Source organism: Corvus brachyrhynchos, unplaced genomic scaffold (genome assembly GCF_000691975.1).
Source record: "Corvus brachyrhynchos isolate BGI_N302 unplaced genomic scaffold, ASM69197v1 scaffold101, whole genome shotgun sequence".
Lineage (NCBI taxonomy): Eukaryota > Metazoa > Chordata > Aves > Passeriformes > Corvidae > Corvus > Corvus brachyrhynchos.
This window is the reverse complement of record NW_008237239.1, coordinates 13,788,907-13,816,776: the sequence shown is the minus strand read 5'-3', so window position 1 is coordinate 13,816,776 and position 27,870 is coordinate 13,788,907. Positions and strand designations below refer to the sequence as shown.

Sequence of the window (27,870 nt, the reverse complement as noted above, 5' to 3'; positions counted from 1 at the left end):
CAGCCGAACCCAGCCGAGCCGAGCCCGACCCCTCCGAGTCGAGGCGATCCCCTCAAGCCGAGCCCAGCCCAGCCCAGCCCAGCCCAGCCTAGCCCGAGTCCAGGCGTGCGTCCCGGTTCCCACTGCGTGACGGACGCCTGAGGAGGAAACTCCTAATCGGAGAGAGCTGCTGTTCAGTTCTTCCCAACAGAGCTGGAAAATCCCTTGTTAAGCACTCAGCGTTTCGGTGGTGGCGGTGAGATCTCAGCCTGAAGGCAAAGCGCTGCCGAGAGAGGCACCAGGCGCTTGTGAGGGGTGGGCGGAGGAGCGCCCCAGGCCCGGGCAGAGAACTCCCCGGCGGTACTGCCTCTCCGGCGCCCGCTGTGCCCTGATGGCTGTGGCCACGCTCGGACGGGAATTTTCAGCTCTTCACTTCAAGCACAACAGTGTCAGTGTAATACAACTCCTAGAGCTAGGAGTGGCCCCCCCATCAGATACAAATAGTCTGAAAAATGTTGCTCCCATCCCCTGCCCATGCGCTCAGATACTACTGCCACTCTGATCTCCCTGGCTCCCAGGCATGAATAAATTTCTGCGGTGCCCTAATCAGCTTCCCGAAGGCTCTCAGGAGCCCGGAGTGTATGTTGAGTTGCTAATCACTCTCCACAGGAGCCGGTGTCTCTGTGAGTCCTACCAGTAATCCTCCCTGCTGTCCCTTGGCCACATGGTATGCCAGAATCTCATCAGGAGGTTTAATAGAAGGGAGGACAGAGAAAAGCTCTTCCATCAGCTAAAGCAAATCAAGGGCTTCAGCTTACATGGCTTGCCCAGTGTCAGCTTTCAGCCCAGGAGACTTTGGTCTAGGAAACCCCCCGAGCTGGATGTGGGGGCTCTGTGTGTAAATGGCAACAAAATCCAGGAGAAAAGAGGAAAGGTCAGAGTGGGTTTAGAGCTGCTGTGGAGTCTTCACCCTCTTCCTATGTCCTGCATTTCCCTAATCATGAAGCAAACACTGCAACTGGAGGGAAAATGTCTGCCCAAGCTGGGCAGAGACGATAGACACACACACACACACACACACACACACACCCCCACACCCTGCTGGGTTTGGAAGCAGGATCCCAGGGGGAGCACAGTCTCTCCTTCTGGAGCGCAGATGATGCTGAATATCAGCAAGATGTGAGAGCCCCAAGATGAGCTCCAGATGGGAGATGATGAAGCTCAGAGACCCAGAGAGGCTGCAGATGGCTGCTGACACAGGGGAGAGGGCTCTCAAGGAGCCAAGGGAGGCTCAGGGAAGACCGTGCAAAGAAAGGAAGGCCGAGAAAGTCTGCAAGTTCACTGGAGCAGAGCCAGGGGAAAGCTTGAAAATCATTCAGACCTGGATCTTAGAACAAATGGGACTGTGCAGGTGGTGGCATCCATGTGTGAGCAGCTGAGGGGCACACTGCTCGTGACAGAGCCTGGAGTGCTGGGATTACACAGTGGAATGTCATCCTCAAGGATGCTGATACACAAGCTGGCAGTCACGTATGTCCCAGAGCCTTGCTCCCTGTTGGAACAGGCAACCACGTTGAGGCTGTCACAGCCTTGCTCAGTGCTGCTTCACTGCCCAGAGCAGCCAGGAAGCTTCAGATTGTGTTTTCCTACACCCACCCACTTCTCAGCCACCCTGGAAGGGTGAAGATTAGAGTGATGCTATGTGCTTTGCACATAGTTCAAAGCCTCCTGCATTCACCATGTCAGGGCGTGCTCCACGCCAGAGGGAAGGACTCTCCATGGCCAGACAGGTAAGAGGCATGGCAAAGTTGGGACACCACAGCTCTTTTAACAGCAGTCTGCAGCATCCAGACCACTTCCAATCAGGACTGAAAGAAAGGAAATTCTTACCAGCTCCTCCCTAATGCTCAGGCTGAAGAGTGATAAGTTGAACTCCCAGAGGTCAGCCAGTGTGTCCAAGGCTAGCTGTGGGCTGGACAGGCAGGGCAGAAGTTAGCTGAGGTCCCAAAACTAAAGGCAACTTTGAAACAGCAGCCTAAGAAGATAAAACTAGAGTCCCTAAGTCCCTAAAACTAAGGGAAAGTCTTAATAACCCTCTTGCCAGCTACAAATTAAGAGTAAAAATAGAATAATGCTGGTTTGGATTAGCCAAAGCCCTCCCTGGTATTAGTTATGAACAGACATTCAAGATGAGTAAAAGCAGGATGGGATATGCATCATGCCTCCAGTATCCAATGGCTTTCACCTCGTGGAGTCACCTAATTTTGATACCATGACTCTCAGCAGAGCTGCCTTGCTTCCTGCTCTGTTTGCAGCTCTTCCTCTCACATCAGGTTCCTGCCCAGCCTCTGTCCCAGTGTGTCAGACCTTTTTGACTTTGAAATTCAGTCACTTTGTATGGATGCACCTTTCTAAAGATAGCTCTGAACAACACCTCAAATCTACAGTCTTACTCCTAATGCAGAGCTCATTGCTACCACAGCTGCTTTCTGGGTCAAAGGAACTAATTTGATCATAAAATCATCATGTAAGAGGGTTTTAACCTTCATTATTTCCAATTGCAGACTCATTTAAATGCAGCATTCAAAAGGCCCTGCAGTGCAATTACACAACCAAGTGCAGGAAAATTAATAGCTCTTAATTTGCACCATGGGAGCAAGGTGATATCAGCAGCGGCAATTTTTCCAAGCAGACTCCTTCTCCAAAGTGCCACCCCGACATCCCACAAGGAGTCCCACTATCCCCTTCCTCAGAAAGCATCCTCTTGCAAAAAGCAATGAATTCAGCCTGGCCCCACAGCAAACCCTCACTGCCCTGTGATAAGGAGCAGAGGAAGTTCATTCATGTATTTATTTGGGCTTATCTGGGAAAACACTTCCTCTATTAGCCATTGTTTCCGAACAGCCCTTCTTGTGCAAGGAGCCAGCAGGAGAAGGCTTTCCTGGGCAGCAGCTCCAGCTTGACCTGGCCTGAAGAGTGAGCTGCAGCCAAGCTGGGGAATGGACCACTGGTGTCATCTGCTGTCTCATGGCCTCTGAGATCTCATGCACTGCCCAGGCTCCTGCTTTGCTGCTTTGAATTTTGGTGCTTTTCTGCTCTGCAGATTTTTTGCCAGCACAGCTCCAGCCTTTTGTAAGACCTTTGTAAGGCCTTGTCCAGACTCTGCTATCAACAAACCTTGCTATGTGAAAATACTTCTCACTGTGAACAGGAATTTTTGGCCACAAGAGGAGCAACAAACCCAGAAGTGGAACAAGACCAGCAGCAGCACTGCAGCAAAAGATGGGCTTGTCAGCAGATTGCCCTTGCCTCTGCCCTGCCTGGCCAGCCCTGGCTCTGCAACCTGTACTCTGGACCTCTCCAAGCCAGGCCATGTGGCAATTCCCCTGGTCCCAGTCCACAATAGTGCCCTTCTCAGAGGCACAGCCATCCCACAAAGCTGGCCTTGGTGCATTTGCTTTGATGCCTCTGCAGGCAGGCAGTGGGGAGCTGCTCCAGCAGCCAAGCCAGCAAGGGGCAGGAGACAAGTTTTGTTCCAGCCCTCCTAGGAACAGATGAAATTTTCTTTTGTGCAAGAAGGGGGTGTTCAAATCTGCTGCCGTCCAAGGCAGTGCTGGGAAGCAAAAGCTTGTTTATCTTTATCTCTTTACTTCCATCAGATGGTAAGAGAACAGATCTGGACCTAGGTTGTCTCCCAGGTCAGTAAAAGTGGACACCAAGTGCTCTGCACTCACTGAAGGTCCCTGTGCCAGTATCAGTTACTGGTGGAGCAGGAAATGTGCCCAGTACCTCCAGCTGGCAGCATTCAGTGCAAAAGCCTGAAGGCTGGGTACCTCACAAAGGGTCCCCAGTGAGATGACAGCTAATGTCTTTACAAGCAATTTGATGGGTGAAGGTATGGGTGTTAACGTCTTTGAAAGGAGTCTTAATGTCTCTGCTAACTTTGGGCAGCAGGTTTGTTGCAGAGCCCACTCAGCTTGGCTCCTGAGACAAGGGTCTGCACAAGCCTGAACTACTGAACTTTGGGGTAAAATAGCAGGTTCAAGAGGGAATATGTGGTAGGCAGTTCGGAAAGGCTGTACCTTCCCTGTACCTCAGCCAATGGGGAAGGGAAGAGGGCAACATGCGGCCGGGAGCCTAGGATTAAAGGAGGCTGCGCCCTCCAAAACCTCGAGAGAGAAAACCCCACGGGCGTGTGCCCCAGTGGGCTCTCTCCCTTTATTCGAATAAAGTTGCAGAACTCCTCTGTCTTCTTTTTGGTCATAAACGTCTTGCGTTTGTGGATTTTCCTGACACCAGCTTGGGCACACTGTTCTGCTAAAGTCAGGCCAAGTGATCTTAATGGCCTTTTCTGCATTTAGGAGCCGGCAGAGCAGCTGCAGTCCAAAACGATTAATCCTACAAAGGTGCTTCAGCTTTGCAGAGGGTAGCAGAAAAGCACGGGTCAAGAAAGGTTGCCTGCTGTAAGTAAATTGCATTATTGCAATGCAAATATTGGCCCATTTCCTGAGAAGACCATAGTGACCTCATTTGATCCTTTGAAAGGAAAATAAAAATTGTTTGTTTGGGGCTTTTTTCCTAAATTGAACATTATGCTGGAGTGGGATTTTTTTAGTAATGAAACGAAAGGTCAAACCGTGATAAGAATGTAACCACTGCAATATGGGAATGGCTGTTGATACAGGTTTGCAGGAGCGATTTGCATAACCAGTAAGAACAACTTTCTGTATTCATAAATTTTCCATGTGATTACTGGGAAAATAAATATGTAAAGGAGACTTTAAAAAAAAAGCAAGCTATAAAAGACATGCTTGAGGGTGTGCTTCCTTGGAGCTTTCCCCAAGGTAGCCCTTTCTGAGAACTCTTTAACACAGTATTTATTTTGCAATGGTCTAGCAGAAAAAACAGCCATCAGCTGCTTTAGCTGCACCAATGAAGAACTTCAGCAGCATGTTTTGATTTCTGCCTGAGCAAGTCCAGGATCTTCTGCAATAATTCTACTGCAACAAATCATTACAGTGTTTATTTTAGATGGGACTAGCTGGACTCCATTGTTTTCAGACTAGTCCAACAGGCAAGATTTTGTGGCATTAAAAAAGATTTTTAAAACCTTAAAAAAAGTCATGAAGAGCCTATAAATCAGACCAAAACTGGTTTGCAAATTTTCACTTTCCATTCCCAAGTGCAGGTCAGCAAGTCCTAGTAACCTGACTGAGCCTTTGCTACCAGTGAAATAGCCTTTTCCATACTTCCTACAGTCACTTCACTCTGGTCTACAACTGATGGCATCAGATGCAGGTGAAACTGTTGTTTCTAAGTGGTACAACATCAGCATCCCAATTAGCCTGCTTTACTCCCTCTGTCTTGTTCCAAAGTTTCAGTCTCAAAAATTGCAGTAGTTTGGGAAAATAATTACATCAATAGTTTGCTGTGAAGGTCTTACTTGTCAACATACCACATGATTTGGTCTCTGCAGCAAGTTCTGCTTACAAAAACAAGAAAACACTAATATAAACTTCCATAAATATTAGCAATTTTTTTTTTTACTAGTTACTTCTTTAACCTTTAGTCAGAGGGTAAACTACCCAGCACAATCACCTTTTTTTTTCCAGGGGAACTGCATAATAAAAATGCAGATAATAAAGAAAGGCAGTGGCTGAAAAAATTCTGCTACTTAGAAATGAGATTTCAGCAATCGTCAGCACCCACAGTCCTTGTCACAAGGGAGCTGCCAGTGGTGGCACCACCAAAGGTGAGAGTCTGGACTTGCCTCCACTGCCAAGTGAGCACCTGAGTCATCCCTGCCTGTGTGGAGAGAGGAATGTACTGCAATAAACCCCTGCCTGCCTAAGATTAGAAGCACAATTGCTGTTGCTGTTCAGAAATAAATTAAACAATCTAGTTCTGCTGTGGGATAATCTGTGCCCTCTAGCAACAGTACGATGCTGGTTGGAAAACACTGACCAAAGGTCATCTTTACGTATTAAAGTTCCTCATGTGCATTTTCTTTCCAGGAAGAAAGAAAAGTAGACTGGAAAAGTTATTAAGTCTAGCAATAGAACATGTCACAAAGCCCAAGCAGCAAAAGCCTTTGAGCTGAGATGCTGTGTGGAACCTGCAAAGAGAAATGTGGGATTTACTGTTCTCAATGCCATGGTGCAACAAGGCGTCATCACGACACTGATGATTTCATCAAACAATTTTTGATCTGAAGCATCACTTCAAGCATCCCTGGGAGACAGTGCTCTGCAGATTAAGAGTCCCCCTTTCCAGAGAATGATTGAAGAGTAATCAAAACACTGCAGAAGTGCCTCAAAGTGACAGTAAAATTCAAATTCTGTGGTCATTTAAAAAATAAAGCTCTTAAAGGAAATACAGTAATCTGGAGCAAAATTACTTTTTTCAGTCATCTTCATTATTTGCCATGACATGAATGATAGTAATTTTCAGAGGTAACTAGCAAACTCACGCCTACAGAGCACCTTCTGACTTCGGAATCAAACCCAGAAATGCTGTGTAATCACACAAGCTGCAGATTTCAAGGAGACTCCCTAATGCCCTTGGTGTACAGAGACATTTCAACCCTCAAGAGATTCTCACATTTTGAGCAGATGAAGTAGGTCAGAGAAAAATCACACTGATCATGGGGAATTCTGTTCCCCAAAAGCTGCGGGACCTCTGTGTCTCCTGTGGCAAAAGTCTGGTTTGGACAACTCGTCAAGCTTCTGAGCCTTTGAGGGCTTCTCTACCCTTTTGAAGCTTCAGTGGGGCAGTGACAAGATGAAAAATCACGGTATTACTAGGCTTTGGGCAGTAGCTTCTAAGTGAATTTCAAGCTTTTAGCATTAGGCCCTGAAGTAAATTCAGTTGTTCATTGGGAGCAGAAGATAACATAAATTCAAGTCCCTGGAGCCAGTTAATGATCCTTGGGTGAGTCATTCTCACCTCAGTGGGACAGTGCCTCTTCATTCCACACAGGATGTACATTCTGTCTAATGCCTGCAGGTTTGTTCAGAACCAGCTGATGAATTATTCTGAGAAAATCAAGTTACCTTCCAATATTTAATGCAGAAAACACCATGTGCAGCCTTGGAAACTGCCCTGTTATATTTAACTTCTTTTTCTCTTGGCAGCAAGCAGGACAATTTGATTTCTAGAAGAATAACTAACTCTGCAGTATCTGCAGTCCCTCTTTTACCTTATTCAAACTGGTGATCAACATCTGAAAAACCTTAGGACTGCCCCATTCTGAAAAAAGAAAGTGGGAACTCTCTGGTTCAGCCTAATACAGGCTAGAAAAACTTCTGATGCCTTCAATACTTCCCTGGGATTTTCCATCTGCATGGAGTTTATAGTTTTTGTAGAATCTTGTGTCTATTTCTGGAAACTTGTAACACAAGGCCAAAATACTGGCAATGCCCTTTAGATACTATTTACCGCCATTTTCACAGTCTAAACACTGTTACAAGCAGAAGCAGTTTACTGAGGAAACACCGGAAATTAGCATCGTAGAGGCTGAATTTCCATCCCTGATATTAAGCAGATATTAGCTCGTTAATCACAAATATATAATCACTCACAAATCAGTAATTATGCCTAACCATTGCCAATACTCAGCCTTTGTGACATACCTGCTGAAGTCCTTTCCACAAAGTTCCGGCTATTATTGTTTCATTTTCTGAAAGTTGTTGTTTAATAAAGCTGTAAATATTGATTTAGAACATGGTCAGATAGGGTTAGTTCATTGTGAAGCACAGACAGACGGAAATCCAGCAGACTTCTAAGAAACCTTTCCACTCCAGGAAGCAGCTGGACTGTTAAGCATCTGCCTATTTTATCCATACACAAACCACATCACTGCCTGGAAGGGGTAATACTTGTTAGCTTTGGATTACAGGGCCTCCTCCTCCCAGCTATAGAAATTTGCCGGCGTTTTCGTCAACAAACGGGACGGGGAGCTTGGACAAGCGTTCCAGGAGCCTTTTATTACTTTATTCCATTATCAGTCTCACATACCGAGTTGGGGCAGAGATGGTCAAAGCTCACCGCTGTCCCAGACATCCAAAGACTTCCCAGTTACAGAGCATTCTTAAAAGCTTCTTAGCCAATTAGCGTGCTTCTAAAAGTTACAGACAACTGTTTTAACCAAGCACAAACAGCGCATGTACATCTGTTGTACACAATGCTCACTTGTTATACCTTATATAATAATACACAATATTCCATTATTAAGCATAAACTTACCTATCTTGCTAAGCATATTTCTTACAACTTCCTAACCTGTCTCTGCCAAACCTAGAAACTCTAACCATTGTTTTAATGTCCTTGCTTGCTATTAATTGTATCTTCTTCAAGTTTTTGCAGCCAAAGCTGATCTCTAAACTCTTCTGCTTTATTCCTAAATCCTGCTTTTTTCTCACACCTAAAGCTTTTCCACCTTTGTGTTTCCCCACAATTCCTCCTCCTGGTACAGCTATAAAGAAGTCCTCTTAACTTTGTCGCTTATCAACTACCTTGCGTTTCATAGTTCCTCTACGTAAGGGCACTTCTTCTGCTTGCTCTAAGCGGTGCTATTTTACACCACAGCGATTTTAAGGCTGTGAAAGGTTGAGTCTATTTTAAGAACGTAGGTCAAATCCAGCATTAGTTGTTTTGTATCGTTCGAATAGGTCTCATCCGTTCTAAGGCCTTAATTCAAAGCCTTCATCCATAGCTGCCTGGGTAAGGTTCTGAGAACTTTCTGTGATCCCTTTTCCTACATCATTCTCTTGTATGACACAAACTTCCTTAACAGTCCTGTCTGTCATTCGTCACACACACTGAAGAATACAAGACACAACTATCAATATCACCACTACAATCATCGACACATATAAACCTGCCTTGCAGAGCTCCTTCAACCAAGGTGCAGAGCTCCATTCCTCAAACAAACCATCTAGCCATGATCCACTGTCTCTTTGAATTTGAGACGTTAGATCTTTCAGCTTTTGTATACTTTTGTGGATGGATTCAGAGTGGTCAGACAAATTCATACAGCACAATCCTTCAAATTCTTCACAGCCATGTCCATGTGCCAGTAAAAGGAAATCAATTGCTGCTCTGTTTTGAAGGGTAGCATGTCTAACACTGTTGATGTCAGTCAGCATATCACTGATCACAATGGATGTGGCATTGGTTTGTTTACTCAGCCAACATCCTGCTTGATCCAATTGCTTCAATCCCATTGCTGAGGCAAGTTGGGGTACTAACAAATCTGCTGAAACCCTTGCCGCAGTTTTCCAGGGTCTAAACTCACTGTTACAATTCTCACCATATGGATGAGCAGATCTTTTCCCTCTATGTTTTTTCCTGATGACTGTTTTAGCATTGGGTGCTAGCACAGTAAGTTGTCCAATGCTGCATGGGCCACCTTCAAGGCGTGATGGAATGCCTTGCCAAGCCCTATCTCCACAAATGAACCAATACCCTTTTGGTAATTGCCGTGGATATTGATCAACTCCGGAGCGTCCACCCCAACTGCCTGAGCAATTACACCAAAAGCTTGCACTTTTGTAGAAGGGGTGATTAGGAGTGACGTTGTATCTGGGAGAATCTTTCTTTTGCTGATTGCTATTTGAAAAGGTGAGGCAGAAATCCATTGTCAAGGAGCCCAGAATTTCCAATTCCTGGGGTTCTTCCTGGGTTTCAGCAGTTGCTTTGGGGAGTTTTATGGTCCAAAGATCCCAATCCTTTACAGGATTTCTCCCGCTAGCAACTTCTGGTTTGCTGTTAAGTTGCTTTTTGGTCAAGGGATCATGATATATGGGTATTGGCCAATTTTTTACTGGCACACCGACTAAACAGGTTGCAAAAGGCATTTCTGGGTTCGAATTAGACAGACATATGGTATCTGAGCCTGCTGCTTTGGCTAAGGTGACCCAAACATTTGGTTTTGGTTGTACCACAGGGAAATCTGCATTGCAAAAAGCAAGCAAAGCTAGCAAGCTCCAGTAAAACATCTGAGTTTGCTCCATTCTTTTCAAGAGCTACTTTTTGGCAAAAGACTTTCCCATATATTACAATTCACAAATTCTGGTTTTGTTCCTTCCCAAAACTGCCGGGGAACCGAATGGCAATGGTAAAAGGTGGCAATGGCAAAGGTGAAATTTCCCCTTTGCACAACCAATGAGGGGACACACTTTTACTGAACACAATGGATACCACGCTTTTGCCAAAAGAGCTCTATGAAACCAACAGCTCACTCATTTAACATGACATGAAATCAAGGTTTGCAAATTCCACGGGTGAGCAAGGGACGTCAGGCGTGACTCGCAACCTCCCTGTTCGGCTCACATCTGTGTGCCTGCTTCTTCACTCGTAGAGTTGTCAGAGCATTCTCACGTGAGATATGGAATGACATTCCTTGCAGGGACCCACTTAGGTCCTGCACCTGTGGAAACACAAGCATACTCTTTGCCCCAAGTTATTAGTCAAAAAAGACCTTCAATTCGTCCTGTCTCAGGATTTCTAATTAAAACAGGGTGATTTTCTCTCAATTTTGCTTGTGTGTTATTTGAAAAATGCCTAAAAATTGGTGGATCAGGTTCTGCAAAAGAGCTGCTCAAAAAATTAAAAACAAAGCTTTACTCAACCTCATCTGTCGTGTTGCCTCTATTCCCCCCTTCTGTTGATCTAAAATACATTTTAGGGTGTGATGTGTCCTTTCAATGATTGCTTGATTGTGGGGGAGTGGGAAATACCAAAGGTGTGGTAAACACCCCAATCCATTAAAAATGTGGCCAATTTTTGGGATATGTATGCAAGGCCATTGTCTGTTTTGATTTCTTGGGGTATGCCTAGTGAAGCAAATGCTTGCAATAAATGTTGACAGGCATGATTGGCAGTTTCTCCTGTGTGGACAGAGGCAAATACCGCTCCTGAGAACGTGTCCACTGACACATGGATGTTTTTAAATTTCCCAAAGGAGGGGTATTTGGTGATAAACATCCCATTTATTTCTGGACAAATATTGTCCCATCCTTAAGTTCCCCACAGATCCCCTTTTCTCACCTCACAGCGGCATCCAGGAAGGCGAGAAGGGGAGAGGCTCCTTCGTTCCAAGAGAGAAATCCATTTCTTTTCAACGGCTGCTTTTCCTATGTGGGGCTTCCATCAAGGTGGCTGGACAGAGCAGTCAACGAAGGATCCAAAACTGTATCCTTTTGCCTCACAGGGCACCAGTTTGCTGGCGTTTTCGTCGACAAACGGGACGGGGAGCTTGGACAAGCGTTCCAGGAGCCTTTTATTACTTTATTCCATTATCAGTCTCACATACCGAGTTGGGGCAGAGATGGTACAAAGCTCACGCTGTCCCAGACATCCAAAGACTTCCCAGTTACAGAGCATTCTTAAAAGCTTCTTAGCCAATTAGCGTGCTTCTAGAAGTTACAGACAACTGTTTTAACCAAGCACAAACAGCGCACGTACATCTGTTGTACACAATGCTCACTTGTTATACCTTATATAATAATACACAATATTCCATTATTAAGCATAAACTTACCTATCTTGCTAAGCATATTTCTTACAACTTCCTAACCTGTCTCTGCCAAACCTAGAAACTCTAACCATTGTTTTAATGTCCTTGCTTGCTATTAATTGTATCTTCTTCAAGTTTTTGCAGCCAAAGCTGATCTCTAAACTCTTCTGCTTTATTCCTAAATCCTGCTTTTTTCTCACACCTAAAGCTTTTCCACCTTTTGTGTTTCCCCATAATTATGCCTAACCATTGCCAATATTCAGCCTTTGTGACATACCTGCTGAAGTCCTTTCCACAAAGTTCCGGCTATTATTGTTTCATTTTCTGAAAGTTGTTGTTTAATAAAGCTGTAAATATTGATTTAGAACATGGTCAGATAGGGTTAGTTCATTGTGAAGCACAAACAAAAGGAAATCCAGCAGACTTCTAAGAAACCTTTCCACTCCAGGAAGCAGCTGGACTGTTAAGCATCTGCCTATTTTATCCATACACAAACCACATCACTGCCTGGAAGGGGTAATACTTGTTAGCTTTGGATTACAGGGCCTCCTCCTGCCAGCTATAGAAATTATTATCTTACTAATCATAGCTGGGATGGCTTCACATCTCCCATTTACCTGATGAGGTTTCTAGTGTTTTCTTTCAAGGACTGAGAATCTGACAAAAAAAAAAAAACAAAACAAAAAAAACCAACCAACCCAAACAAAAAAAAAACAAAAAACCAAAAACCCCCAAAAGAACCCACCCAAAACACCAACACCAAAGAAACTTCAGGGAGTAATAGTTTTTCGGAGTTGTTCCTTCCTAGCTGTGGGAATGTTTAAATTACAGTGCTAAATGGGGATGTTGCCTGCAGCTTTCATGGAGGTACCATAAGAGGAGCATGACCCTCTTGTCCTGGTTGTAAAAAGAAGAACCCACCTGAAAGTTCAACCCAGTGCTGAACTGCATGTTAGTGTTGCTTTACGACACAAGGCTTGTGTTTGCTGTCCTCTGCAGCACTTGCAACCACCCCCTGTGAAGCATCTCCTATACCAAAATAGCTGAGAGAGAATCCCAGCTTTGTGGAGAAGTGAGATAAAAAAACTAAAATATTTTCTTACCATGACTCTACTTTCTTTGAAGCAGGTTCCTCAAATTTGCCTGGCTCACAGCTGGGTTAAATGCCTGAGGGTAGGTGACAGAACCCTTGCAGAGTGTTCACAAGGGTTCTGCTGTGCTTCCACTGAAGAAAACTCCAATTTTAGCCATAAATGAATGCAATGTCTCACTTTCATCCTAAGAAGTTATCCTACCCTCTCCCCTCAGATAATCTCTCTGCAACCGAGTGCTTTATTAAAATAATATCTGCACTACCCTCAAGAAACTGCCTTTGGATCGCTCTGCTTTAGGGGTTAACTTGCGCTTTTCCTCACAGACCTTTCCCAAAGCAAAGGAGAAATCTCTGTACTAGAGCAGTACAACTCAACTACCAATGCTAGTACTCTAATTTCACGCCCCGAGAAAATTTCTCAGGATGCCAGTAGTCTTGTGTAGAATAAATTTCTATACCCTGCATACATGCACTCTGCATGTACCTGTATATTTATTAATGACACAGTAAGTCATACACTTGCACATTTTCCTACATTAAAAGGTGGGTTCTAAGTAAAAAAAAAAAAAAATCACTTTTAGATTAGCAGCTCTATCAGCAGCTATCAAAAATGCTAATCTTGGCTCCAATCAATTTAGGCATTATACACTTTATTAGTAACATATAATGATAAGGAATGATGCCATCCACATATACACATACATACAGTATTGCAATCAGAGAATATTTGTTAAGAACTTTTAATTTTCTCTTGAAATAAAGAATTGGACACTAACAAAACCAAAATATTACAGCAAAACATATTTGTTATCTTCATGAGTAGAACAAAGACACGAGCAGTAAATAAAATGGGTCTTACACAAAAATACATTTCTCTCAGGAAAATTTTTTGCTTAATTCATTCTAGTTCCTGCATTAGCATCACTTCTCCCTCTTCACATAGTTCAGACCGAATGGTGGGGCTGGGGGCAATCACATATTATTGTGTACAATGGCAGCTTGTGCTCCATGAAACATTAGTAGCCTGGAACACTTGGGAAGGAGGTACATACATGTACTGAAAAACAGTAACTGTAAAGGTCACACATTCCCATTCACACAGGAAAACTAATGAGTTCACAAAATGGAAAAGGAAAACAATACATGTTTACAGCTTAACCCAATTTCACTTGGTTGTAGATATACAAGGTAGTCCAAATATTTCTCAAAAAACCATTTTGCATTAGGCAACACGGGCTGGCAGCTCTAATTACACACTCCACTGATTGTCTCTGAAACAACAGACTGCCTTGAACAACAGAAATGACCAAGAGGCTGAAGTGAGGAAAGCCCTATTAATCTGTAATGATTCATATGTAGTCTTCCTACTTCTTCCCTTGTTCTTTCTTCCTCGTAAAACTTGGGCATTTAGCAACAGAAATGTGTTACTAAAGACAAGCACCCATCTACAATTACTTTTTCTGAGGGACTTATCTACCAGCAACTCCAGACTATGCCTTACAGGTCTGATATTTTCACACCCAGCCAACAGAAATGAGGGGTTTAAGGCCATGGTAGGAATCCTAAATAAAAATGGGTCAATGTTCTCCAAGTTTCTTCCACTGAAATTACCAAAAGTTTAACATGGCTGGGAAGAAACACAAAGATAAGAGTTAATTTTAAGGCTGATCTCTGAATTTTGTAACTGAAAGTTATCAATTGCACAGCCTGCTGGGCTCCTGGGAACTTGGGGGCTGCCCCCTTGATCATGCTCCCCATTGTGTGGGTTCTCTTGCGTCCTCTAGAGCTCCCTTGAAACACTTAAAAAAAAAAGTAAGTTGAAAAGCAAAAGCTGATGCATGGGGTTAGGATGCCTCTCCTCACTTGGTTTCTTACACCATCCTCTCCTAGTTGATGTGCAATTCCATTCATGATACAATTATCTCTTTAAACAGTCAGGATTTTTAGCCCCCAACTCTACTCTTGCTGGAGGGCTGAGCCAGGATCTCAAGGCTGAGTCAGAAATCCTATTTCCAATTCCAGATGCATGTGGAATTTCCAGGCTGAGAAGGCTGCATGGAGAACTCATAGCAACCTTCCAGTATCTGAAGGGGGACTACAGGGAAGCAGGAGATGGACTCCTTGTCAGGAACAGCAGTGATAGGACAAGAGGGAGTGGGTACAAGCTGAAACAGGGGAAATTTAATTTAGATATCAGGAAGAAATTTTTTACGGTGAGGATGACAAGACAGGTTGCCCAGGCGGGTTGTGGACACCCCAACCCTGGAGCTGTTCAAGGCCAGGTTGGATAGAGCCTTGACCAACCTGGTCTAGCGGGAGATGTCCCTGCCCACAGCAGGTGGGTTGGGACTAGAAGATCTCTAAGGTCCCTTCAAACCTCTTAACATTCTATGATTCTATGTTTGATTGAATGGATGTTGAAAAACCCAAAAATGAAAAGCAAAACCACAAAGCCTCAACTACTCCAAATTTATTTCTGCCATGAGCTAGAAACTCAATTTCTTGACAGACAGATAGTAAGATTATCACATTTAAAAATACTGATTTGCTCTTTATTTGCTCTTTATTCTGCTGCTGAGCCTTTCATTTAAATACTTTTTCATTGACTGAAAATAGCTCCCAGGTTTCCCACTTTTAAGCTCCTTTTAGAAGGAGAATATTAAATCCAAGATGTAATTAGGCCCTCACTATTAGGAGTATTTTCTTTTCAGGGACCCAGCAGGGTTTTCAAAATGCCAAAATCTTGTTTGGACCTTTTCAGAAGGTAGCCAAGTAATTTAGCAGAAGATAAAAAACACAAGGAGCCAAAACTAGAATATTTTTTCAATAATCAGCTGAACATAACTAAAGAAACTGGAAGCTAGTAGTGAAGAAAGGAAATGAAAAATAAATTTTAAGAAAGAAATAAAAAGACTCATTCTTTGAATTTGAACATTGTATACTGAACAGGTCAGGAAACATTCTGGATACTGCCAAAGACTTTGTATTGGACATTTCAATTCCCCAAAACTGCAAAAATACTATCTTGTTAAGATTTTGCAACACCAAAAGTCAAAGCAACCACGGGCCATGAACATAAATATTTTCTGAAGCTGTATCTTGCTGAAAAACATATATATATTTTGGCACACATTATTATGATTTTTCCAAAGGGAAAAGCCACCTACATACATTACAAGGCAGAAACTTTGAAAACATGTACATCCCTTGATGGGGCAGCTTCTATCACAGCAAGTCATTAAATGCAAAGGACTGACATAATGAAAGCATCTCCACTTCCATTCCTCTACCCTTGCCTGCCAGTTGAACATCCAAGAGTTAATTTTACTATATTCAGCTACTTCAGCACTGGACTTTTCTAGAGCTCAGCTCTCCAGGAGCAGCAAGGCCTGGCCATTTTCTCTCTAGCACAGGACCTGGCAAAGACATGTGAACCCTTTTTGGCAAGACAAGTGTTCCAAGCATGCTTGGTTTATTCTGACAGCTCTTCCCTTGTCTAAAGCATTTATCATACAGAATGTTTAGATCAAGATCATGACATTTAGAGGCTAAGCTTAGAAAGGTAAGTTTTCAGGGCCCTTTTTATACAAAAGGATTCTCTGAGTCTACAGTGAAATAAGAAAAAGAAAAGCATTTAATGATATTCATTGTACTTAGAGACTATCTTGGAGTTTGTTGTTGTTTAATCCCAGCCACCCACCAAGCCCCAGCAGCCGTTTGCTCGCTCCCTTCCCCACCAGTGGGATTGGGGAGGGAATCAGAAGGGTAAAAGCTGGAAAACTCATGGGTTGAGATAAAGACCCATGAGTCTTTATAGGGAAAGTCTTTATAGGGAAAGCAGAAGCCACACATACAAGAAAGAAAAACAAGGAATTAATTCAGAGCTTCCCACGGGCAGGCAGGTGCTCAGCCATCCCCAGGAGAGCAGGGGGCCATCAAGTGCAATGACTACTTGGGAAGAAAACACCATCACTCCAAACATCCCTCCCTTCCTCCTTCTGCCCCCCACTGTATATACTGAACATGATATCATAGGGTCTGGAATATCCCTTTGGTCAGTTGGGGTCACCTGGCCTGGCTGTGTCTCTTCCAACCTCCACTGCACTCCCAACTTCCTTGCCTTTTCAGATGTATGAAAAGCAGAAAGGGCCTTGGCTCTATTTAAGCCCAGCTCAGCAGCAACAAAAACATCTCTGTATTATCAACCCTGTGTTCAGCACAAATCCAAACCACAGCCCCATATCAGCCACTGTGAAGAAAATTAGCTGCAGCACAGCTGAAACCAGCACAGAGTTAAATAATTCCCCATACCCAACTGTAACCATCTGCGGAATACTTTGGCAGGATTCCACCTTCTGGATGGCACTGCATCTGTGGGAACTCAAAGACATAGCATCACTGATGGCACTGAACTTGCAGGCTCAGCTTACTGAGATAACAATTAAATGTTTGCAAAAAGCCCACTAACCCTGGTCTGACTTTCCCAGCAATACTATTATTGTAGTACTATCAGTTCTGTGGGTGTGTAGATAGAGCACAAGGTAAAGGAGAACATTTTCAAAAGCACTACAGTGAGAAACCCCCATCCCAAATACAGATAAATTAAGTAACAAAAAGTTACTGTTAATGAAGTCTGCCCATTTTGCAGCTGAGATGGCACAAAAGAAAATATTTGATCAGAGAACTGAAAATATCACTATTTTCCTTTCAGTCATCCTTACAGCTTTTAACAAACTGCAAAAGACATGATTTAAGTTACACAAGCACAGGAATGTCACATGAGACAAGTGATACAATTCATAAAAGGACAGAACACATTTTCTGATATTCCACAAATATTCAGAGAAGGTTTAACACACAAAATGGAATTTCTTCAGCAGCACTGATTAAACTCAAGATGAGGCAGGGATCTTCTTTACAAAGTAAAGGCACCGGCTCTTTGTAAACACGTACTCCTCTCTCTTTAACTGAGAAAGCACTCAAAATATTCCATGGAGGAAAGTTGTGTGGTAGTGTTCTGTTGCTTATAAATACTTCACAATAGAGATATCAAAGGCCTTTGTCCTCCTTTTTACTGTATTTAGTAAGAAGTATTTTTTCTCCAATTTATCTAGTGAGAAACTTTTTAAATCTCCCCAGAAATGCTACAATGAAGCTATAGAACAGTGTTTTCTCTTATCTGCCTTCTGATATCTATAAAGAAGTTTCAAGGCAGAAGAAATGTCAGATGCCAGTATGAAACACACACGTCATCTCTTGTTTTCAGTATTGTGCTATCACTCTCCCAGAAGGTTTCATTGGCTTATATTAAAATACAGACACATTTAAAATAAGAAAAGGAACTCGTGAACATCCTCCTGCTGTACAGCTCTCTACTCCTTGATTTTTCAAATGCACCAGCAAGACTGAACAAGAAAAAAAGATTAGATACTTCTGATCATGACAACTGTACTTCAGGATTCCTGATTTTTTTTCAAGTATGTATCCTGAATGTACATGTCTCTCTACTGTGGAGAGAGTTCACACAGTTCTTTACTAATGAAACTGCAAAACTTGAATAGTGTTAAAATAAATATTCCATACAAAGGTGAATTGTTTGCATCTTGGACAAAATGAACTGAGCATCTTCATAGCTTCCAACACACAACTACCACCAATATCAACACACACATTTTACTACTCATACACACAAATCCAGTGGTTACACTAATTCCTACTGTTCCATATCTAACCAAACTTGTGCGTTTCTAAGTCACCTTCCTTCAGCTTTATAAAGCTGACTGAATCTTTAATGTGCTTTCAGGTTCTACAGGACTGTCAACTGGTACCTGAAAAGGGAGATAAAAAAATAAAAACACAACAGGAATTAAGCTGTTATTCAACAGAACTATTCTCAAACTCAGTGTTCTTGGGTAATTGTTAGATTAGACTCCAATAGTATATGTCATTAATTAGCCAAATTAAGCAATTATAGAAAACTCGATTTTCTCTTCTTTTTGTAATAAAAAAGAGAGATCAAACATAGAATTTAGTTTCTTAGTATAACTCTAAAGTATATATTTACTGTATATAAATATTTGACACATGAAGATTAACCTCCCATTTTTTCCTCCGTTACATTTAACCACAGTAGCATCTTGATCAAGGTTCAGTATCAAAGTGATATTGAACATTATTAACACAGGCAGGTCTCAAACATGTATGGCAGTATCAGGGCAAGGACTGCAGCTTTTCTTACACCCTGGCTAATATGAATGAAGCTGTGTGTCGAGCTAGGCTAATTAATGAGGTGATAATGGAAAGCAGATGAGTCATGTACATCCCCGAGAGAGCCCCAAGCCCTGCTGGGAAACCCACAGGATGCCACATTGAGCACACAGAGCTGCATAGGTTTCAGGCTCAAGTTAGTTCAGAGAGCACCAGCTCGGAAGTTCCTGAACCTGATACAGACACTAACAGTGTGCAGTTGGTCACAGATGACCAAAAGGTGCTGTACATGCAAGACACCTACACAAAAAGAAGCATGGCAGAGAATCTTGCAATGTCTGACTCCAAAAAGCTGTCTCATATCTTGATCCAAATTATCAAAAAACCCACAGCACTGAAAAATTTTTCCACTGACAGCTTTATTTCTACTAGTAACTGTACTGGTTTGGAAAAGCTGCTGAGACGTGGAACCTTACAATCATCAGAAAGTGCTATGCTCACTCTTCATTTAAATTGAGAGTGTGCTCAGCAGAAGAACAAACCCAGCCCTTTATGCAGCACTGTACAGAAACTCCAGCATGGCTTCTGTTTATCAGACACTGACTCCATCTGAAGGGACTGCAGGTATTTCAAATAAAATACCTAGCCTATAGGATGGCCTCATAACCCAAGAAACAAAAAGGCTTCACAATTTACAGTGCTACCTGCTCATATGAAAAAGCAAGATTCCAGCAATAAAATCATATTATTAGCCACTTAAAATTCAAATATTCAAAAAAATCAAAAATTCAAACAAAAATGTGAGAGCAGAAGGTTTTTTCCATTTTTCTAATGGGAGTTAAGGAGAAAAATAGCTATCTGAGGGCAGCATCCCATATGGCTCTGTTGTTCAAAAACAGCATGGAAACAGTCATAAGATTTTGTCAATCCCTCTTTTGCAGCTAATACTGTTATGCCAGTAGAAGTTGAGCATTTGAGTAGGTAATATAGTCATGGTAAAAGAGTCACCACTTACAGCTTTAACGTCCAAGTTCATAATCCCTGAATTCACATTGTGTCTTCGCAAATCTGATTTTATTAAGGCTGAAAAAAAAAAAAGGAAAAAGGAAAGCTGGTTCAGACCTTTACAGTGACATGCTCTTCAAGAGAAATGTTTGCATCGTGCAAGCACACAGAAGCTGCTTTCAGCACATTTTCAAAATACCCGTATTCGCTCTTTGCAATTTGAACTCACTGACAATTTGAACTTGCTCCTCACAAAGCAGGAAGTGACAATAAGATCTTTTAAACCACAAGAACTTAAAGCAAAGCTTGATAGTTTCAGCACTTTCAGCACATTCATAAGTCAACACGTGTAAGTCACTGGCACAGTTCCAGAGTGGATCAGCAGTTTCCTGCATTTGGAGAACGGCAAACTGCCTCCATTTATGCATTTGTTTCCATTTCTCACCCCACTTTGGAGATGGACATCTGTCTCAAATTCAAGACATGTCTCAAGAAATGGGGGTCAGATGGCTGTCCATGTATTAGCAACATCATCCTAAAAACATCCACACTTTTACATTAAAGAGAAACCATTACTTGCACTTGTAGTTACCTGTTAAAATTATGCCCACAAAAATCCAAGCACAAAGAAAGATGTTTCCTGCACGAGGACTGTAGTCTGTTGTGAGCTTTCCTTGAACAAGTGTAAAGACAATTCCAAATATCTAGAAACAAACAAGTAACTTCATCAGGATCACACAGAAAAGAGTCATCATTTTGCCTTTAAAAGTTCCAGGTCACACCTTATAGAAATCAAATTAGAAAAAAAACAGGACTATAGCAACACAACAGAGATTTAGCTAAGTCTAAGAAAGCCTTCCTAGACTCGAGCATAGTGGCCTTCCTGAACATTACTCCACTTGAAGAAATAAAATGATGTAACCTGTGCTGATGCATTAAGGAGACCTGAGGAAGTGCCTTCAGACTCTGGATATGTAATTTCCACAGCAAATTCAAACCCAAGTGGAAGATAGCCAGTCATGAAGAACCTGTTGAAGAGGAGAGTAAGAGAATGACAGGCGTGGCCTTCATCTATTACTACAGTTAAGAAAGCCTAAGATACACACAGAGTATTATGAATTAGCTGGTATTTTGAACCGTCATGTGTTCATGATTTAACGTAATTCAGTAATTCCAAATGATAGTGACTGCTTCATTCCCTCAATATGGTCTAAGAATTTTAGCCACACACCTTTCTCTTTAGGACAAAGCTGTTAAAACATGTTTGTCCTATTTCCCATAACCACCATACATAGGAAACAACCTTTTCTAACGAGTCCACAAGCCACTCCATACTTGAAGCCAATTACTTCCAAACGAAAGACATACACAGACATCATCATTTGATCAGCCCAAATACCCCTGTTGGAGGGCATAAAGAGACCACGAGTAGGGAGTGAGGCTATACACTGGAACACCTGCTGGAAGGTGCTATGGAAGAAGTTGAGGGGACTGATGAATGATGGAAGAGAAGGGGCTTAATGCAGCTAAGGTTGATTGATTGGTTTTTAAACTGAAACTCTCAAGATATTTCTGGTTGTATCTTGACTTCTGTGTCTGAATACAGCACCTTTCCCTCAGCACCTCTTGAGGCTTTTAGATTAGGTATCTATGAGCAGAGCTCATGCTCTTCAGAGCAAACAAAGCAACCAGCATGTTGCTTGGGCTATCAAAGTATAGATTAATCAAAATGCAGAGAAGCCAGTCTTCCTAGATCTGCTCAGTTAAATGCTAATCACCTACACAGTGGTCAAGAGAAAGCTTCAACTTCACTGCAGACAGCTTTTTGAACTGGAACCAAATGAATTGACCACCTAGAGACCTCGCTTAGGTCCATGAAAATGTCAAACGAAATTTACTGAAAAGTGAGTTACTTTAGATTCATTCTGATGTAACAGAAGGTGAAACCCTAGTAAACCCTATCTGTGCTGAGAGCTAAAGGCATAGGCTGAGATCATGGTGACAGAATACTCAGCAGAATTATCTAGGTAAAACATTTAAATATGTTTCAGAACAGAACTGCAGTAAGTCTTGCAGTGCTCTTTAATTGCTCACCCAAGAACTCCTCCAGTCACAAACACTACTATAAGGTATCCGAGGTCCAGGGTGAAGGTAAATACCAGCAACCCAATGAAAGAGAGAATGTAAACAATCAAAGTCGTTTGCCTGCAACCCAACAACAACAACAAAAAATTAACATTGTTAACAGAAGGCCATAGCACATTGCTGAAGCATGGAAGAATAACATTAGCATCACATACTCCTAAGAACTGGCATTCTAAAGCTGTAAAATTTGCTTCATGTAATTCTGCCTCAAACTTAGCATGCAGTGAGAACATATCCCTTCCTGAACTCTTAATTGTCGTGGTTATCTGGCTGCTTCACTCAAGGCTAAGGACACTTACTCAGACTCTCAAAGAATGGACAATCACAGCACATACTACTACCTTAGGACTACTTTAGTTCTCCACTATGTTGTACCTCTTGGCCATTCTGCAGTGCTGCCCATTGCACAATACATCAACACAGGAGCAGCTGAGTCCAACACTATTAGCAATATAAGTCAGCCCACCAAGAGGCAAGTCAAACAAATCTCATTACAGTGTTCTATTTATTTTGAATCTGGAATAAGAGATGTCTTCCAAATTCTTAAAGCACATATTTATAAGCCAAAACACATGCAGAAACAAGGCCAATCTACAGCATTAACATCCATTAGGCTTGCAGAGGCACATAATGTACTAAGAGTCACAGGGGAGAACTACTCCATCACAAACAGTGCTCCAGGGCAGTACTTGCTCCTGGGAGTACCACACCATGGATGACAGACCTAGGAGCTCCTACCCCAGAACAGAGCTCTGCTCCATGGTCATCCCCTGAATTAAAGCAAACGTTACGCTTAATAATAGGACCAGTGGTAACATAAAAAAATTGAGAATCCATCAACTGGCCATTTTACAAAACAATGCAGGGTAGGCTTTGAGACTTTATACTTTCCTAGGAGAAGAAGCCCACTGGGCCACCTGGCCACTGTACGTAGGACCTACAGTGCTTTCCTTGTTAGCCTTACACTCCTGGAGAGACAGGAATAGATGGATAAACCCCTGCATGTTTGCATTCTGCTCCCTCATTTCTTTTGGCCAATAACCAGTAAGTCTCAAGCTTTCGCTGTAGCCTCAGAAACTTGTCTCCATCAAGGCCACTAAAAGGTCAGGGACGAACTGCATTTCATCAGCAGCTCCTTTCAGCCCTCACATAGGAGTATTTTCCTAACGCAATTGCACCACTCTCCTACCCCTAACCCCACACATGCCTACCCACACTTACTTGTATGTTTTAGTGTAATCCAGCCACAAACCACAAATAATCGAACCCACCATTCCTGCCACCACCAGTGTCAAGCCAATTCTCCCAGCGTTCACTTCTTCTCCCTTTCAACAAATATTTATATGGTGCTCATTAATAACTTGCTTCCACTCAGAGTCAAGTTCAGACCTCTTGGCAGTCATAAGTGCAAACAAACATTCCTATGACTCCCACAGCTGCATGGTACAAGAAACTGTACAGAGGTATAAAAGAAACCAAACGTCTGAGCACACATAGCACCTACAAAATAAGCATCACCTCTGCAAATGTACAGTGGAAAAGATAAAGATAAGATCCAAGAAACTTACCGCATAATGAGTTACTATCATCTGGTTTAATAATGTGGAGACAGAATAAAATGCCCCAGTCATAATGCCTGCAGTACCAAGGAAAAAAGCTTCAGTCATTCCAGGTGCAGCCATGCAGAACTACTACCCTAAGGAATTCATCTTCTGACGTTTAAGACTCACAACACAAAACTTTTTATGTGCCAAGTAAAATCTCTTCACTGGACCTATAAGTGGTATTTTGCATCCTTACAGATTTGCCAGCACTGGCACCTGAGTAAACAAAAGTTTGACACTCCCTCCCCCATAAAAACCCCCACAATTAAAACTCTATGTGCTTTTGGCCCACATTTGAACCTTTCTGCCAGACTACAGGCAGATAGCACCACTTACCATAACTGACCAGCAAAAGTATAAATGGAATATTTTTGAACAAGTTAATAATGGACTGCTTGTAGGAGTAATCCTCAGGAGGTTTCATTTGCAGGACTGCTTGAGAGTGACTAGGAGGGTATTTGGGCTTTTCTTCAAACACTGGGAAAAAGAAAAAAGAAAAATTTTTGATTCATCTCTACCAAACTAATGTGCATTTTTTTCTTTTCTTTTTTTTTTTTTTTTTTTTTTTGGCAGTGTTTCAGCTTGATGAATTTCAGAAGATTGACTTGTAGTTTTAACACCTCCAAGAAAAAAATATTCTAGATTTTTTCATGGAATAATTAGGTCACATCCACAAAGGATGTGTTATTTGGTCACATCTGATTGCTACCAAAATATGGTGAAAGACCCACTTCATCTGCAACGTGTCGAGACCTTTGTATTGGAACTGCAAGATTTGCAGAGTGAATTCACATTATATCATAAGTCCTTGTAGCAAAGAAACTAAGAGAACTAAATATTCTGAAAGAGATCACCCCCTGTGAAGCACAACATAGAGTGAAATGGTTGTTGCTTAACCCTGGCACAACAGGTAAGTGAACACAAACTGGAAAAATTGTAACCTCAACTACTTTGAGCAGTCAGCTGCTTTAAGTGAGATGCTGTAAACACTCCCCATAGTCAGCATGTAAATTCCAGAAATGTAAACACTTACCAACGCCTGTTAAGAAGAACAAAAGAGTGGACACTATCGCTGTTCCGTAGAACATGATGCCGATGTTATGTGCCATAAGATCAATGTCATTCGGTGTATTTGGAACCAAAACAGGTGGCAACAAAAAGCCAATTGCAGTACCAAGCTGTAAAGCAAGAAAAGAAAACCAAAAATAATTTCCCTATGAACATAAAAATTAACAGAAGCAAAAAGCTTTACCAGGTAGAATTCAGAATTGTTATCATAATAAGCATTAATAAAACTTTAGTATCATACTTCTGAGCCATTTGCTCTCAATGTTGTTTTACAATCAGATCTTCCATAACTCAGGTTTTAACCTTTTCATTTCTCAATTAAACTACAATACTAAACTTAGTGTATATATTTACACTACACCTAGGACTTATACAAGAATCTTTCACAGGAAAGGGAAAGTACCACACATGAACATCAATTTGTATCCTGCAACTGAAGGGCTAGACATGACACAAGACTCCATCTACTCTTGTAGAAATGTTCTTCTCCATTTGATGTCACACTCCTGCCACTACAGTTACAAAGCCTGTAAACTGTAAGGTTTACTGCAGAACAGATAGAGCAGAGAAAAGCAAGAGAAAAGGAATACCCTTATTAAGAAACACAAAACCAAACCCAACAATTATTGCTAAAGAAATAAATAAAAATCACAGAATGAAGTAGTAGTGGTTGTATGTGGAGTAAATTCCAACATAACAACTGACTTTGTGTTAAAGAGACAAAACAAAGGGACTGAAATTTTGAGCATATACATATATATACAAAGCATTTTAAAACATGAAGGAACAAGTCCTGGACTACTCTCCAATTTCTCTCTTCTGCTCCTCCAAAACTAAATGGCATTTTAAAGTTTTGGAACATTTACTTTAGATAAAATTAAATGAAAAAAAGAGCACCAAAAACTGTCAGAGTAGCAAGTCCAACAATCAGAAAGCACGCACATTAAAGGTGTGCTACTGGGCTTAGGAAGCATCCTTTGTGTATACCCTGATGAGGGTTTTGCTACCTTTTTTGCCCCCCACGCCATCAGATTTACACAGTATCCAGTGGTCAAATGAAGAATTTGTCTCATTTTGTGCTCACCCTTCAGTACATGAACCCTACAAACATGAGCTGAGTACACAGTTACCTTTTTCTTAAGGTATTCTTTTTCCTCCCCCAACAGGAGCCCATACAGTACCCACACTATTCCAACAAAGTCGAGTGATACCATTTTCCATCATTTACATCTAGAGAGGTTAAGGCCAGAGGAAGCGTTCCAGTAAGTTTGGGGTGCCTCATTAAAGATTTTAAATACCTGTGGAGATCTGGCACTCCTAACGGCCCTTACTTAACAGGTACATCGCTGCATTCCCAGTGATTTGTGCTCCAATTGCAAATGATCAGCCTCTCAAGAGGTGAGATCTAATTTTTGATAACTGCTCTGTTCCTCCCCTGCCTGCGGTCCCAGCTGTGTTTGCTGTAGCTCTGAAGTCATACACAGTATCTGATAAGCAATCGGATGACAGCTCAGTGGGTTATAGCAACCTGTTCTGTTACATAGTTCACCTTGTGCAATCATCCAGTACAGCGAGACCCAATGGGAATGCGGACGCAGAAGGAACTGCAGTGGGATACACAGACAACACTACTTGTAACTTCCAAGTGCCTAACTTGGCATCTTGCTACTCTTTCAATCTAGCTTTTGAGAGTCTGGGGGGTTTTTTTAAGGAAGCAAAACCTGAGAATAGAGAAATTCTGTTGATCTATTGACAGAGGACCAGCAAGCACTTCAGCAGGCACACTGAGATCAGTCCTAGCTTCTGAAGGGGAATGCACTCCAGAAATAACTACGGCTTATTTTGTTTGCATTTTGATCCCGTTTCCCTTGTTCATCTTTCTCAGGGTTCCTATCCAAACAATCTCTGCTCTCCTGCTCCTGTCCTGAGCCACTTCAACCCCACATCTCAGCATCCAAGCAAAGCATCAGTTTCACACTCCAAGCTGGATACTTGACACTCTACCACAGAACTGAAAACACACCTTGCTACTGGGAGGACTGGTACACATCAGGAAGAGTGGAAATTTAGCTGTCAAAGAAACCTTTAACCTGATATCAGGATGCAGATACAAAACTTTTGCCTCACTGCTGAAACAACCAACAATTTCTGAAATCTTCAGTCCAAAAGGGACAGTTGACATGTCCACTGGAAAACTTCAATGCAGAAAAACTCTTTTTGGAAAAACTGCAAACAGCCAGCTATCAGCTATCAGCTCGTCAGCTCAGTTACCACCCTAACTGTAAACATATAACATTAATGTCACCACTGTCATAATCCAAAGTGCACAAACATAAAATCATTAGACTCACGTGAGAATAATCAAATCACCTGTTACCTTAACCAAACTCTACCTATGATCTCAGCCTGCACTAGAGATGCTGATTTGAATCTTAGCAATTTTTTGCCACGGGGGGAAAAAAAAAAAAAAGCTGGGACAGTGACAGGAGGTGAGAACAAGGCTATAGGAGGAAAAAGTATCATACTTGCACCTGTGCTTTCAAACACACCTGTTCCAGCTCTCTGAAACTGGCCAGGACCAGGGAGCTTGAGGAATCCGTGACTCAGTTATCAACTCCCCACAGCGATGTGAACTATCACAGCGTTACACAAAACTTCACGAGTCACCAGGGTATTGACTACTGGCACCTGGCAATTAGAGGCCACATTTTAAAAAGCAGAAACCAATATATGTTGACGCTGAGGCTCTTCATGAAAGTTCACGTACTTCACACCCCTCCAAGTGGGGGTGGATTCAGTCAAATGAATCCAAATGCCAAAATGCAAGAGGAAGAGGAAGTGGAGCAGGACCACTGCTGAAAAGGGTCTCGACTGATGTACTGCCGGCAGCTGATGGAAGCGTGTGAGCTGCCACATGGCCAGGTTCCCGCACAGCCAGGCTAGCCGGGCAGGCAGGACGCAGCATCACCTTGAGCTTGGCCCCGCTTCCTCACCTGTCCACTCTCCCAAAAACCATATCCTGGAGAATGCCTTTTCCCACTTAAGCACCTTATTTTTAACTCGAAGTAACGTCTTTAACTTCCAAAGAAGCCCGCTTCTCCAAAGCCCCCCTCGCTCCCCTCCGGCCCTACCTGGTTGCCCAGCACAGCCACGGCGCAGGCGGTGGAGACCTCGGTGGGGCCGAACCAGACGGAGGCGATGCGGGAGGGCAGCCCCAGGATGAAGACCTGGGCGACGGCGCAGACGGCCTG

At 42.4% G+C, this 27,870-nt stretch overlaps 2 protein-coding genes and 1 long non-coding RNA gene across 4 annotated transcripts; all 3 read right to left on the bottom strand.

Annotated features, from left to right (window-relative positions):
- Window positions 1-8,172: 8,172 nt before the first annotated feature.
- Window positions 8,173-11,768, bottom strand: LOC108445602. Its single transcript, XR_001860532.1, has 2 exons — window positions 11,715-11,768; window positions 8,173-8,416 (listed from the first exon to the last, which is right to left on the bottom strand). It is a non-coding gene; the product is annotated as an uncharacterized LOC108445602 (long non-coding RNA).
- On the bottom strand, window positions 8,329-11,865 carry LOC108445601. 2 transcript variants are annotated; one of them, XM_017730016.1, is made up of 2 exons: window positions 11,775-11,865; window positions 8,329-11,396 (listed from the first exon to the last, which is right to left on the bottom strand). In XM_017730016.1, exon 2 carries the CDS (start codon window positions 9,990-9,992, stop codon window positions 8,790-8,792), a length of 1,203 nt encoding a protein of 400 aa, XP_017585505.1. In that variant the 5' UTR covers window positions 9,993-11,396; window positions 11,775-11,865; the 3' UTR covers window positions 8,329-8,789. The 2 variants fall into 2 exon arrangements, with proteins under 2 accessions (XP_017585505.1, XP_017585504.1); XM_017730015.1 differs by lacking the exon at window positions 11,775-11,865 and having other exon boundaries at window positions 8,329-10,408; window positions 11,029-11,721.
- A 5,341-nt stretch (window positions 11,866-17,206) lies between these two features.
- FLVCR1 (feline leukemia virus subgroup C cellular receptor 1) lies at window positions 17,207-27,870 on the bottom strand (the record flags this gene model as incomplete). The annotated part of the gene is made up of 10 exons (XM_008630323.2): window positions 17,207-18,418; window positions 19,813-19,880; window positions 20,395-20,506; window positions 20,725-20,830; window positions 21,897-22,007; window positions 23,169-23,272; window positions 23,516-23,583; window positions 23,888-24,028; window positions 24,585-24,729; window positions 27,751-27,870. Coding segments are annotated over 10 exons (1,035 nt in total), but the record flags the coding sequence as incomplete, so codon positions are not given.